Source organism: Dama dama, chromosome 18 (genome assembly GCF_033118175.1).
Source record: "Dama dama isolate Ldn47 chromosome 18, ASM3311817v1, whole genome shotgun sequence".
NCBI classification, from domain to species: Eukaryota; Metazoa; Chordata; class Mammalia; order Artiodactyla; family Cervidae; genus Dama; species Dama dama.
The window spans coordinates 44,698,081-44,713,533 of record NC_083698.1 but is presented as its reverse complement, the minus strand read 5'-3'; the positions used below and the strand labels follow the sequence as shown (position 1 = coordinate 44,713,533).

Sequence of the window (15,453 nt, the reverse complement as noted above, 5' to 3'; positions counted from 1 at the left end):
TCAAATCAACTTATTTTACTGAGCATGTCTCCAGTGCCCATGATCCTTCAGTCCCCGCCAGACTATAGCAGAGGAGCCAAGGGCCCCTAAAAGGGGTGACGTGTCTGTACATGTCTCAGAAGGCAAATACCTGAAGGTGAGCTTGGTGCATGTCGAGGGGTTGTCATTAATGTCTTCCACAATGAAGGTTATCTGCTTGCGATTCTCTTGACCCCCGGAGGGTCTATCCTTCACCAGAACCTCCAGAGATATGATGGGATTTTGTCTTAATTCACCTGCATCTCGGTCTATCCTGCGCGCCACTTGGATGGTCCCAGTCACTGAGAAAGCAAAGGTCAGAACATGGCTCTCTGGAGAGAAATGAAGAGTCAGAGACAGATGAAGACTTGGAGTAAATTGGAAAAGAACGTTCTGATATGAGGACTGGCTTACAAAGAGAATATCCTCTATACACATACAAAAAACAAAAACAAAAAACACTCATGTAAGTTCCTGTCTTGGACATTGATTGGTCTGGGTTCTCTGTTTAGGAGGCTTCAGGGTTAAATAAAATGCCTTATTAAAATGAATTTCACCTGTTTCTACTTTTTGTGGCCTCTAGAGACTTTAAAATTACAAATCTGGCTTCTATTCTGTTTCTTTTGGACAGTGCTGGTCTGGGTTCTCTGTTTAGGAGGCTTCAGGGTACCCTCACGATAGTGAACTCATTTGCCCCTAGACACCCACCTGCCTCAAAGGGGGAGTAGTGATTCAGCTGTCACACAGGACCCCATTCAGTGACCCCAACCCCTAGGTCAGCTGCTCTTAGTACACCTATTATAGGAAATTCCTTGCTGGCCCAGTCGTTAGGGCTCTGTGCTTTCACTGCTGAGGGCCTGGGTTCAATCCCTGGTCAGGGAACTAAGACCCAGCAAGCCATGAGGTGCAGCCAAAAAAATATACTTATTACTCCAGTAACTTACAGTAGTCTATAAATTTCAAGGCATGCCCCAGACCAAAAGAGAAAATATTTGTAAAACAAGCCAAATGGCTGAATTAAAGAATGCACAAGGATGTATGTGTTTGACTTACACTGATTGATCATGAAATAGCTGTTGACAGTAGTGATGCTGTAGAGAAGGAAGTAGGTAAAACCTTTATCATCAGGGTCCTCCGCTGTGATATGGGCCACGATGATTCCTGGACTCAGCTCCTCGGGAATCGTGTACGTGTGTGTCAGGCTGGAACAGAATTTCAGCAGACACAGCTAATTTTCAGAGGCACAGGAGGGTGGAGTCTGGGAGGTGGGTATTTTGGTTCAAGCTAAATATAGCGCTGAGCTGTTGGAATTGCATCAACGTTGTTTGGGAGGGAGAACTCAGCAGCTGAAAAGAGGGGTGACTGCCTTTTGTGTTTCCAAAGATCATGTCCCTGTGGATGCAAAGAAGTCATCACGCTGTGACGGCAACAATTTATATCGGCTTCGGTCCCTGCCTCCACGCAGGCCTGATGCCATTTCAGATCAGTCTCAGCATTCACGTCTTTTAAAATAAGGATCGTTGGCCTGTCCAGCTATCTTCTCTTCTCCCAATATGTGTGCAGAAGGCCTCTAAATTCTTTTGAAAATCCCTCTGGACACAATATGAAGAGCTATGGTTTCCTGACACCCATCCCATAGCTGCTGCTAGAGGTTCACAATAAATTGTGAACATTCTCTGTTCTAGTGCCTCTGCTCACTTTTTAGTTCTTTTTGGTTTTTTTTTTACGCTGAGGAGGCAGAATTCATGCGCAGAACATGTATGCTTGTCCAAGTTGTGTTAACCATGAGGTCAGTTCTCTGAAGGGAGAAATGAGCCCCTCGCCAGAAGCCAAGGTCAGCACACTGCCCTCCAAGGATGACTTCTTACAAGGTAACCCCAAATTACCAACTTACCCACCTTCCTCAGACTTCCATTGCCTTGCAACAAGACAGATAGGTTTGAAGTTTTAACTGCACGACTTGGTAATTGAGTAATTTTGCATGTACCAAGGGAGGCTTATTGTTTAAAATAACTCTGCAGAAAGTCCTTTTGTGGAGGGAAAATCACTTCTGTGGGGCAAATAGTCATCTCTAATTTCCCGGTCTCCTAAATTTGGGTTTTCCCACGCGGGAGCTTCTTTAAGAGGGGAATACTATAGCCCGTATCTAAAGGATTGAATTCATTTCATGAGCTCAGAATGCCTCTGTGGTTTCGTGCCATCATCTGCAGGGCCAGAGGGAGGAGAAAAGGGAAGGGACTTCTGGGGGAGTCAGAGGCAGGCCCTCCCTGGCCAGGCTTCTCCCCGGATCCTGGGCCTGCCCTCACTTGTGGGGTGACCCCCTGAAGGCTCACTCCACTGTTGGGGGACAGTAATCTTGTTCAGGCCAAGAGGCCACCCCAGGGCTCTGGACCTCTCACCACTGGTGGTCCCACAGAAGCTACCCCATTTATTGGCTGGACACAGCTCATTCTTCAGGAAACTGTGCCACCCACTGGGGTCCAGGGATGGACAAAGTTGGTGTGGCCATGGAAGCAGGGGTGGCAGGAACCAACAGCAGAGACAGAGGGGAGAGGGATTTGGCTCTGGCTTCTCAGGCTGCACTAAGTCCTTATTCCACTGTGTGAGAGCCCCTGTTTCTAACATGTTGGATTTTTTGGGGGGGGATGCTACATTGAGGGGGTTCTGTTAACTTCCAACAAAGAGGTCGCTAAGACAACCATGCTACCTTCACAGCCTCACCCTTGCTACCCCAAATGTGGTCCCTTCCTTTCTAACCAGCTTCCTGAGGATGCAGCGTCTATAAACAGACCTCCAACCCCTCCAGACCAATGAACTAGGATCCACATTTTCAAAGATGCCCAGGGAATGTGTATGCACTTTAAAGTTTGAGAAAGACCACCTGTGTAAGGAACTGGGCTTCCCAGGTGGTGCTAGGGGTAAAGAACCTGCCTGCCAGTGCAGGAGACATAAGGGTCGTGGGTTCAATCCCTGGGTCAGGAAGATCCCCTGGAGGAGGGCATGGCAAGCCACTCCAGCATTCTTGCTGGAGAATCCCATGGAAAGAGGAGCCTGGCAGGCTACAGTCCATAGGGTTGCAAAGAATTGGACACAACTGAAGTGACTTAGAACGGACGCATTGTAAGGGATCACTAGAGGTAAAAGCTACAGGTTCCCAGCCTCTCATAGAACAGACAGAAGACACCTTAGGAGAGAAATCCCCTTCCTCCCAACCTCCTTTTTTTTTTTTTTTTCTAAGACAGTGGTTCTCAGCCGCAGGTGATTCTGTTGTTTGTCACACCTAGAGGAGCAGGCTTCTAGTGGCATGTAGTGAGTAGAGACTAGGGATGCTGCTAAACAACCTGTGATGCCCAGGACAGCCCCACCACAGAAAGTATCCTTCTTGACATGTCAGGAGTGCAGCTGCTTAAGACCCTGTTCTGTGGGCTTATCTAGGCCATGCTGGGTGCTCCAGGAACTCAGGTCCCATGAGGAGGACTGATTAGGCTATTGGTGAAGTATCAATTACCCAGATATAACATCCTTTCCTTGGCTGACTTGATATTGAGCCTGGCAGAAGGTAAAATCTGTGGTTTATTTGGCTTGAGGATCCAAGGCCCAAGTGTGTATAAAATATCACTTAACTTAGAAGTGTCACCCTGAGACCACAGTAGAGATCTGTTCAAATGCGCTAAAACCAGGACCCGGGCAGTTCCCCAACAGGGGAAGCTCTGATATTACCACTCCCCATACTCTTCTATTATGCTGGCTCACCAGAGCCTGGGCCCATGGCCACACTCAGGGGAAAGGCTGTGAATCTGGGATGACCTGAGATGGTGTCTGTTAAGCCTCTGAAGTGTGTCTACACTATCTGGCATGAGGTTGAAACGGACTGTGCAAGACCACCCTGCCCGACTCGAAAACAAGGATCTCTGCAAAAATATAGAGCACTCTGCCTGCGATGTAGACGGTGAATGTAAGTCAGGTACTCTTATACTCAGCTGCCCAGCTTTCATAATGGCAGCATCCTGGAGTTCATGTCGCGAGTCCAGGAAACACTGAGACATTTGTCACCATCCAGGAATACAATGGTGAGACATCTTCAACAACAGAAATAGTACTTGCATTGATTGTGTTCATTGCAGAACCTTAACAAATAGTCAAGAGAGGAGAGTTGCTTCCACATTTTGGATTTCTACTTCATACTCAACCTCAGTCTACTCAAGTCCATTTGAGGAATTAATTGTGTTAATACTAAACTAAATAACTTATGTTTAGTCCCAAGTTTCCAGTAGTCATGAATGGATATGAGAGTTGGACCATAAAGAAGGCTCAGCACCAGAGAATTGATGCCTTTGAACTGTGGTGCTGAAGAAGACTCTTGAAAGTCCCTTGGACAGCAAGGAGATCCAACCAGTCAATCCTAAAGGAACTGAACCCTGAACATTCATTGGAAGGACTGCTGCTGAAGCTGAAGCTCCAACACTTTCACCACCTAAGGTGAAGAGCTGACTCATTGGAAAAGACCCTGATGCTGGGAAAGATTGAGGGTAGGAGGAGAAGGGGGCTGCAAAGGACGAGATGATTGGATGGCATCATCAACTGAATGGACATGAGTTTGAGCAAACTCAGGGTAACAGTGAAGGACAGGGAAGCCTGGTGTGCTACAGTCCATGGAGTCACAAAGAGTCAGACATGACTGAGCAACTGAACAACAACAAATGTTTAGTCCTAGCACTGATTTGGGGGAAAAGAAGTATCATGGTTCAAGGGAACCAGGAAACCAGGAAACCCTCAAAGTCAGTATCTAGTTTGAAACTGAGCAAACCTGTTGAAGGAGGAGATGGCTGAGGGACTAGGTTGGCACTAACTGAGCAGTCACCCTCCCCCCAGTCCTTCTAGATCACAAGCTCTTGCAGACCCATCCCTACCAACATCCAGGGGAATACTCTGAAAGAAAGTCGCCTATTTTTTCAAAAAAATGTTTAGACAGTCACATAGTTCATGTTTCCTGTCTGGGATGGAGCCTAACAGGTTCATCTCTCAAACTGAAAGTGAGAGCTAGAGTGCCAGAGCCATCTCTGGGGGCCTCAACAAATAGCCAAGGTCATGTTCTCTTTCTGAAGAGGTGAACTGCTTTATTTTGAAAGATATAGTTTAAATCAGATGGCCTATAAGTTCTGCCCCATGGGTGAACTTGATAGTCTGCTTTCCTACCTCACAGTAGGAGAGGTCAGCTCCAGCCCCACCAACATCACCTTCCTCTGGGGATCACTGATGAATCCGCCTTGCCATGTTGGCCAACACTTGAGACCGAATCCAGGCTGGGATGTCACAACTATTTATAAGCTGCCCGTACTGCGCTCCTGCAGGAGCCTGTCAGCAGGAATGTACTGAGTCATCCTTCTGAGCTTAACCTGGCAACAGGCATGGATGGGAAGTATTTCATGGGAGTATCTCTGCTGCTGTTCCCTTCACATTGACACCCAGCATCTGGGCTATAGACTGTGATAATATCCAGAAGTTTCACAACTGTGGTGTGTTTTGCCAAAAGGCACTCAATCAGCCTGTGAGTGGCTTTAATACCTCAATCTCAGAATACTTTGCAAGCATTCTACATAGTTCTGGGGCCCAGTGACTTTTTGTTGGTGGGATCTCCTGAGCTGAATTTATTCCATGAATACAGTGAACTGAGGCAGGGCATTTTGCCAGTTTCCTTATGGTGGTTTTTGAGCCTGGCTCAGAAACTGGGGCAGGCAGAATTTCGTAACCAGGAAGTCAGGCTGTTTGCAGAGTCATATGCTAGCTCAGAATCCCACCTCCCTCTCCTAAATCCTCCTATGGGTGACAGGCTCTGGTCTCCCTTTTGTGCCTACACTACTGCCGGGCACACTCCCACAGGGTGTCTCCACCAGATTCATTCCTCATGTCAACTGGATGGAGTAGCTGCCAGACACAGGTCCTGGACCCATCACAGCAGGAAGAAACTCAGAGCACCCAGCAGTGAGCAGATCCCTTAGGCATCATCAAAACAGCCCTTCCTTCAGTCAGAGACAATGATATTCCAAGAGGAGGGAAAGTGGACTGATGACATTCTCTAGGATTGTGCTGTTACTAACGGTGAGTGCTTTATCCTATGAGTACCTCATATTTACCTTCTACATGTGCCCATTGGCAGGCCTTGCACAAGGCCAAGGTGTGTGGCCCCCACCTCCTCCCCAGCATACCCAGAATCCCATGGTGCACGTGTCTGTGGAGGCAGGGGGAGCTGAGATGGAAGGAGGAAGTCCAGAGGCCCAGGTAAAGTACCCTGATGGTCAGGAGCCTCTTACCTCTCCTCCCAGCGGAGCGAGGGGCAGCCCTCCCCCTGGGATGGAATGAGTCTGAAGAGACTTGGCCACTTGAGACCCCTCCCCATGCCCCGAGGCCTACCTGGTGAAGCGTGGGATCTCATCATTGATGTTCACGATATTCACGTGCAGCTCCGTGGATGCTCTGAGTCCTTGACTATCTCTCACTTCCACGATGAGATGATAACTGTCAGGAAATAGCCCAAGTCAGGGAGGGAGTCAAGCTTTGCTGACACCTCCACAAATGAGGTGGAGAGAGTGGGGAAAGTGTCTTTCCCCTTTCTGGCCACCCCTTCTCCATATGCCCCTGCAGAGTTAGATCTTCTTTCCTCATCTCTAAGACCCTTCCATTTCTCATCCTTTAGTTATTATCCATGGCCACCATCTCACGGTCGCCACATTGCATACTCTGTCCTCATCCTTCCCAACGACATCCCAGCAAAGTGCCTAGTACACCTACGTAAGGAAACCAAGGCTGCTGCAGATTAAGTAACTAGACCTGCTTTTCACACCTGGTGCAGAGCCCAGAGCCAAACATGGTTGACCCCAAGACCTCTGTGTTTTTATCCTTGAACCCTGGCCTCTCCTCACCTCCTTCCTCAGAGGCCTGCTTGCCTCCACCGTTTTGCTCTAATGTCCGTGGACAGCTCCAATGGCTGTCTCCCTGGAGCCAGAAGGGCATCCAAGGCAATCCTCCAGATGCCCCAGGGGCCCTCTCCCACACCTTCATCCCTGTGGTCCAGAGAGGAGGGTTTTGGACAGGGAAGGAGGCCTTCTGGATAATGGCCTTGATCCCAATCCCTCTTTGGAGCTCACTACCCTCTGAACCTGGCAGCAAGGCCACAAAACACTCAGGGCCTCCCTGGCTGCACCAGGCCTGCTCTTGGACCCTCAGATAAAAGGTACTTCAAGTAAGGTCATTGGCAACGGCTACCTGCTGTGTCCTGCTTCAAAGTCAAATTCTGTTGTGGAGAAGAGGGTCCCATTAGCAGACATTCTGAAATTCTTTGAAGGGGAAATCAGGAGATACTAAAAAAACAAGGGAAAAAGTATAACTAAGCACACCTATGCAGCTTTCCCCAGGAAGTGAGGTTGTTCACTTCCCATTTTATATTCATGGCCCGTGGAACCTTTTTGATGCAACAGGATGAAGGTCCAAATGGGCAGTTCTCTGGCTTAATGGTTCGTGATTCAAGAAAACTCTGGATCAGTTGGTCTGAGCCTTTGACCCTGATCGGCAGTGCGCTGAGAAGCTGGTTACTGGATCCTACTTCAATTACAGAAAATGCACATAAACAGCCCCCTGCTTCTGAGTCCAGCATCCTTATCCTCACCACCATATTCTCACTTCTAGCTTTGATTCAATGTCTTGGCTTTAACCAACACTATTTCAACACAGCTCCCATGTATTAGGAAATAGGACAATCCTAAAGGAAATCAACCCTAATATTCATTGGAAAGACTGATGCTGAAGCTCCAATAGTTTGGCTACCTGATGTGAAGAACTGATTCATTGGAAAAAACCTTGATGCTGGGAAAGACTGCAGGCAAAAGGAGAAGAGGGGACAGCAGAGAATGAGATGGTTAGATAGCATCACCTAGTCAATGGACCTGAATTTGAGCAGATTCCGGGAGATAGTGGAGGACAGGGGGGCCTGGCATTCTGCAATCCATGGGGTTACAAAGAGTCAGACATGACTTAGCAACTGAACAACAATAACAAAGCAAATATGATTCAGTCTCTTCCCTTAAAAGAACTTGGGACATGATGTGGTACAAAAATGTTCACAAGCATTGTTCATTGAAATGATGGCAGGGAAAAGACAAGAAACAAGTGGGAGAGAAAATAACCTTAGCAGGTACTGGTGTCCAAGTTGGAAGCTAGCTTGGACTCTTTAACATTCGATCACAGGGCTGTGGCAACTGGTCAAGTCTTTGTACAAGTTGGGGAGTTGAGAGCCTGTCCTCCTTGGTTCCCAGTGCTCAGCCCAGCTCTCTTGAGGGCCCCCTGCCCAGCACCACTTGCTCTGATAGTGACACAGGCTTATTTGTTCGTCCTACTAAGAGCCAGCCCGTAGGAGGCCCACCCCGTCCATCCATGGGTGCTCATCAGGATCATGGAGTCCCTTCCTTGCTCCCATGATGGAATCAAGAAGTGGGAGAAGGCCCTGGATCAGAAGAGCTGAGTCCAAGTTCTGGATCTCACCTCAGGACCTGGGACAATTCCATTCCTTGCCTGTACTTTAGGGATGGGACCACCAACACATGTTATGGTGAGGATTAAATCAAAAGCACACTGTATAATGAAGAGGGCTGCAGCAACATGTGAGGCTTGCATATTTATAGCCATTTATTCCAAAGGGCTTTAAGAGTAGAAGCTGTCATTATTTGCAACTAGGATGAGAGATGATCCCTGATCAGATCAGAAGTGGAGGTTTTGCGACCAGAGTCCCAGCCCCTGAAGTCTAGAATCAAAGGAAACGCTAGACAAGCTTTCCAACCCAGTGATTTGCTGTGCTGTGATCACAGCTGAGCTCCCCGTAGAGAAGAGAGAATGCACAGAAAAGAGATGAAAGCTCTCCTTTGGGGCCAATATAAGATTTTAAAATCATTTTTTAAGTGCTTACTTTCCATTTATTATTTAATAACATTTTCTAGCTGTAATGAACATATTTTTAACACAAAAATTGGGAAAGACAGAAAAGTTTAAAAAAGAAAATATTAATCACCTATAAAATCTCATCATTTTCATGAATAGCCTTCTGTTCTTCTCTATGTAAACATACACTCTCCAAAACAAATTGAGATGATGTTCTAACCAAAATCATAATATTTTGTTCTTTTTATTTAGAACTTGAGCATTTGCCCATATTCTTGTCTTATTTTACAGCCTGGTTGGTTAATGATGATACAACATTCTACTGTAACGGCTTGTTTTATGGTCTTCCTTGCTGGTTACTTAAGTGCTTCCAACCCATTGTTAAGAGGAAATATTCGGGCAATGCCAAGGACTGCCCTTCTCCCAGCTCCCACCACATTCCCTCTCCAAACTGTATGAACATCTTGGCAGCACTCAAAGATGTGATGCTTATCCCAAGCCCCCCACTGATTGACTGGCGGGGCCTGCAGCTGGCAACATGTGGAGCAGTTCTGGCTCTGTGAGCAGAGCCTTTCCTGTGGAGGATCCTCACATATCCACGTATCAGAGGTCCAAGTTGAAGGTGCTGGAATGGTAGGGTTCAGAGCCTGATAAGGCATTTAGTATATGCACCTGAATCAGTTGGCCTTTTCGCATGTGTTTTAAAATGCTCTAGGAGACAGGTCCCCAAATCTGGTTGTTTTCCAGACAGTTGAAGTCTTGGGATGCGGAGATGACAGACAGCCCTACTCTGCTGAAGATGATGGTCAACCAAAGGAACATACAAAGAAGATTTGGGCCAGGTGCTCTAGGAGAGATGAATGTAGGATATGATGGGACACAGAGAGAAGACGCTTAGATCCGTCTGGAATGTGAGTCACAGGTTGGAGCCGTTGAGTCATGAAGTGGCTGTGGCTCCAGACTGGAGCCAGACTGCTGAGTCTGAATCTTGGTTCTACCATTTTCCAGCTGTGAGAGCTTGTGCAACGAAGAGGAATACTAAGGCATGCCCCATGGAGTGATCACGTAAAGTTCTAGAACAGGGCCCAGCCGCGATAAGCCCTCCATGTATGTTAACTACTACTGTCCAATTAGAATGTGGGATCCATGAGGGAAAGGGCTTCATTTTATTCACTGCTCTATCCCTGTGCCTAACACCTAGTAGATGCTCAATAAATACTGGTTAACTATTGGGACTTTATTCTAGCCTTTTCCCATCTGAGACCAGCATTCCCACCTTAAAGAATCTGACAAAACAAAAGGACAACAACCACAAAAATCTTGCCAGCCTTTATAAAAAAAAATTCTGTTTCGATTTGGTAATGCTAGACTGGGGTATGAAATCTCCAGTTATGCCTCCTGTCTCAGCAAGGAAGAAAAAAATCAACAGCAACAGACAGAAAAGGTGGAGAGCTGGAGAATTAGAACATGGGGAATTTCTTTTAAATTTTTATTAAGAGGCTGATTTCCTGGAATCCTGATTTTTTTTTCTTATAGAGCCAGGCTAATTTCCTTTATCCCTGAACTTACGAGCTTGTGTTAATGGGAATAGCAGTTTTGTACTTAGAAAGGAGATGATATCCATAGACTAAAAATATTGTGTCATGTGGCCATTTGCCAGCGACTCAGCAAAGCTTTCTGTAAAACCTGGCATTCTCTCCCCTTTTAAAAGGCTTGTTTAATCAAAGCTGCTCCCTTGATATTCATTCTTGGAAAACAGAAATTAAATAGAATGAAAAGCAGCGGCAGCCCCTCTCTGCTCCAGCACTGGCTAAGAAAAGTCCTGAGTAATCAGATCAATTTGGTGAACAAATGCTTGTCAGACAAGCTCTCTAGCCTCCCTGCAGGGAATATTCCTTTACTGCCACCCCAGGTTTCTCTATTTGCAGCCCCTTGGCAACAGCATTTTGCTCATGGACACAGAGCTTCAGGGTGGAGGACGTTGAGCGGGTTTCCTGCCCCATTCATCCTTTATTGTGCCACCAGTTCCAGGAGGAAGGAGGATGTGACAGAGCTGGCCCAGTTTCCTGAAATGTCAGGCTCCCCTGGGAGGATGCGCCACCTCCGGGCTGGCTCCCCCGCTGCAGTTGACGTCATGGGTGAATAATGATTCAACCTGTGCTGGTTTGCAGCCCTCGGTTGCTTCCAGGCCTGCAGTGGAATCATGCAACAAGAATTCAGCCTCCCAGCTCATAGGAACACAGCAGGCAGTTTCCAGGGGCCAGGTTTCCAGAGGGAAAGCAGGACCCTTATTCCTTCCAAGTCCAAAGAGCGCCAGTAACTTCACCAGCCACTGAGAGCATGCCTCCAAACCCACCCAGAAGGTCCAGACACAGCAGCATCTTCCTACTGAGCCTGGGCAAGTTGTAAATATGACATCACAGTCCAATTATTTTTCAGTGCAAGCTGAATATTTTATAAAAGCCCCATTCCTCTCTTTTCACCCTTCCTCCCCAAACCAGCTCAGAGGTAGGAGGTGGGGGATGCAAGTGGGAGGGAAGGGTACCTAGGAGAAAAGAACAACTATCATAAAATAAAAACCCCAGTTCAAGCCCTTAACTCAGCTGGACTCGGCTTGTGTATGTATTATCATGAGGGTGAGCTAGGTGGGTTGTAGACAAGTATTTGTTTTTAAGGTGAGCCACATGTATAAATGCAAAATGCTATAGATATATCATCCTTTACTGAGAAAGCTGCAAACCTTCCTTTCTTCTGTCAGTCTTTTCCCCTAATCAGCCCTGGGTCCTGTTCTTTGATTCAGGCTTCACTAATCATAAGGACAACAATCCCCTTCTCTTCAAGGAAGTATCTCTCCTGATGTATGAATAGTCATCAGTGGTGGTGTATTTGGAGTAGGAATTATCCAATAGCACTGCTTTTTCCTTTCTTGAGCAGTCTCACAAGAACCTGGGGTGTAAGGCATTTTGCAAAGACTTCCAGTGGTGACTTCTGAGTTAGGCAGATGCCTGGGCGGGGGGGGGGCAGTGAATGGGATGTATGTGTGTGTGCACCTGTTGGGGTGGACATCCCTGGGGAAACAGGAAGGGCAGTATCACTCAGGAAAGAAAGGGGCAGGACACCAAGGACAATTTGCCAGAACGGGGTAGAAGGGGATGAGCGGGATCCCTTCGTTCTCACTGGCATTACCTGGCCCCAGCAAGGGCCTCCGTTCCTTCCCTCATCAGGAAATAGAATGCTGCTCAAGGCATCTTAAAAGTCCCATCCAGTGGGACCAGCAGGCATCTGACAAAAGTTGCTACCACTTTTCAGAGCCATGAGCGAGATGGAAGCGGAGAGAGAACTGCCTCCCCTGTTGCCTCTCCCGGTAGCCCAGCTGGTAGCGAAGTTATGGCTCTTTTGAATTCATCCTTTGTCTGCCCTGGTGAAGACAAAGCACATTTCACTTTATGCAGAAGTCCTTCCCTAATGGAAAGGCCAAGAGAAAGCCCCTTAATGGAGGAATTGCTGCACTAGATCACTTTGCCTCCAGCTGTGAAACTGATTAACGTTCTTTGAGTCTCTGAGGAGGCTTTGCTGCAGTCACGGTGGCCATTTCCAAGAAGCAGGGGGCGGGACTGTGGGAGTTGGGTGGGAGGGAGTGGGGCCCATAGAGCCTCCTTCAGGAGGTGGAGAAAGGGCAGGAAGAAATGCCAATGAATATAATTATCCACATAGGGACTATTCTGCATGTCTTTGTGTTCTAATGCTTGCCTGTGAGCCTGCTCCACTTGCACCCATCACAACACAGAAGGTGCATGGGCAGGGAAGCAAGTACTGGGTGTCAGCCACACCATCCAGCACAGAAGCCACCAACCATGGGCACCTGTAATCACACAGCATTTGCACTGTGGCTGGTCCAAGAAAATGAGCTGTAAGTGTAAAATACACAAGTGTGAAGACATACTATGAAAGAAGGGTGTGAAATATGAATCATTTTTATGTTGGTTATATGTTGAAAGGATAATAGTTTGGATATATTGAGGTCAACTACACTAAAATGAATTTCACTTGTATTATTTCACCTTTTTCATTGGGCTGCTAGAACATTTAAACACACAGCACTCATTTCTGGCTGACAGTCCAGCTCTATTGGGCAGTGCAGGTCCAAACAATGTGCAACCATATACTTTAAACCTTTCTTTAAAACAGAGGGAGCAAGAACCACCATATGACCCAGCAACCCCACTGCTAGGCCTATACCCAGAGAAAACCATAATTCAAAAAGACGCATGCCCCTCCATGTTCACTCAGGAACATGTTCACTCAGCACTCCACGTTCACTCAGCACTCCATGTTCACTCAGCACTATTTCCAATAGCCAGAACCTGGAAGCAAGCTAAACATCCATCAACAAAGAATAACACAAAGGATAAAGAAGATGTGGTACAGTGGACTGGTACTTAGCCATAAAAAGGAACGAAATCGGGTTATTTGTAGAGATATGGATGCACCTATAGAGTGTTACAGGGCTTCCCTGGTGGCTCAGAGGGTAAAGCGTCTACCTACAATGCGGGAGGCCCAGGTTCAATCCCTGGATCAGGAAGATCCCCTGGAGAAGGAAATGGCAACCCACTGCAGTACTCTTGTCTGGAAAAATCCCATGGACGGAGAAGCCTGGTAGGCTACAGTCCATGGGGTCACAGAGTCAGACATGACTGAGCAACTTCACTTCACTATAGAGTATTATGCAGACTGAAGTCAGAAAGAGAAAAACAAATATATATTAATGCATATATGTGGAATTTAGAAAAATGGTATGTGTGTGCATGCTCACTAGTGTCTAGTTCTTTGCGACTTTATGGATTGTAGCCCGCCAGGCTCCTCTGTCCATGAGATTATCCAGGCAAGAATTCTGGAGTGGGTTGCCATTTCCTCCTCCAGGGGATCTTCCCAACCCAGGGATCAAACCCACATCTTTTGCATCTCCTGCATTGGCAGGTGGATTCTTTACCACTGAGCCACCCAGGAAGCCTGATTTGCAGAGCAGAAATAGAGATACAGATGTAGAGAGTAAATGTGTGGATGCCAAGGGGGAGAGGTGGTGTGGGAGGAATTGGGAGACCGGGATTGATGTGCGTGGATGTTAGAACGCTTCAGTAATTGGGATTGGCATATATACACTATTGACACTATATATAAAGTGGGTACCTAGTGAGAACCTACTGTATCGCCCAGGGAACTCTTAATACGCTGTGGTGACCTAAATGGGAAGGAAATCCAGAGAAGAGAGGATATATGTGTATGTATAGCTGGTTCATTTTGCTTAACAATAGAAACTAACACAACACTGTAAAGCAACTCTACTCCAGTCAAAATTAATTAAAAATAAAAATAAATTTAAACTTTAAAAACAAATAAATAAAAGGAGGGGAGCAAATGCAGTGGTTTTTCTATTAGCCTCAGTTTTACAGAGTCTGTGACGGACACAGTTTCACTTTATTAAAGTTGGCTAAGGGTGGAGATTTGTTGTAAATATCTACCCTTGGGGTTGGGGGTTCTGGAGCTGCACTAGAACTAGCTTTTTATTCATCCTTCCTCTTCTAGTTGCTGCCACCAGCAAGGTGACTGCTGGATCCTGGAACCCACCAGGTAAGATGAAAGGTACACACCAAGCTCAGGTGGCTTCCTGCACATGCGTTGGTGTTTTCTTTACGTCTGTGCTTGTTTACTCAGGCCAGTGGTTCTCAAAGGGCAGAGGGCATCAAAATCAGCTGGGAAGTTTGTGTTCCGATTCAGCATTCCAGCAGAGGCTGGGAATCTGCATTTTTTGAAGCATCCTAAGTATGTCCACATGTAGGGCTGGAAGCACTGAGAAATACTCCTTGTTGCCAGCCTTTCTGACCAGACCAGTCACACAAGGTATCTGGCAAATATGCAGGTTTCCAGGCCCATCCCAGACCCAGAGAGTCCAAAACTCCAAGGGAGAGACCTGGGAAGTGTGGGAAATAGTATCTTAAAGCAGTGAAATATGTCAGACAGAGAAAGACTCATATTGGATGATGTCACTTATGTGTGGAATTGAAAAAATACAAAAAACTAGTGAGTATAACAAAAAAGAAGCAGATTCACAGATATAGAGAACAAACTAGTGGTTACCAGTGGAAAGAGGAAAGTGGCGGGGGGGGGGGGGTAGAAATATAGGGGGAGGGACTTAAGAGGTACAATATTAGATATTAAATAAGCTACAAGGATGTATTGTACAACATGGGGAATATAGCTGATATTTTATAATGCCTCTAAATGGAGTAAAGCCTTTAAAAATTGTGATTCACTATATTGGACACCTGTAACATATACTATTGTACATCAACTATATTTCAATTAAAATAAAAAAAGCAGCAGTTCTTAACCCTGGGTTTGCAAGAGCTCACTCAGGGTGGAGGATCAGGGTTAGAAAACCCGATGCCTGGGGCCACACCCAAGATCAGTCACATCAGACTCCTCAGGGGTGGGACCCAGATCTTTGTG

General features: G+C 46.6%; 1 protein-coding gene across 1 annotated transcript in view; it reads right to left on the bottom strand.

The window, feature by feature from the left end:
• The window catches only part of CDHR3 (cadherin related family member 3), a 52,193-nt gene that overhangs the window by 23,906 nt on the left and 12,834 nt on the right, over nt 1–15,453 (bottom strand). The window contains exons 4-7 of the mRNA XM_061166529.1: nt 7,282–7,376; nt 6,430–6,534; nt 1,072–1,220; nt 131–320 (exon numbers count right to left, since the gene is read on the bottom strand). Coding sequence (XP_061022512.1) covers nt 131–320; nt 1,072–1,220; nt 6,430–6,534; nt 7,282–7,376 — 539 coding nt within the window. The remainder of the gene's footprint in view (nt 1–130; nt 321–1,071; nt 1,221–6,429; nt 6,535–7,281; nt 7,377–15,453) is intronic.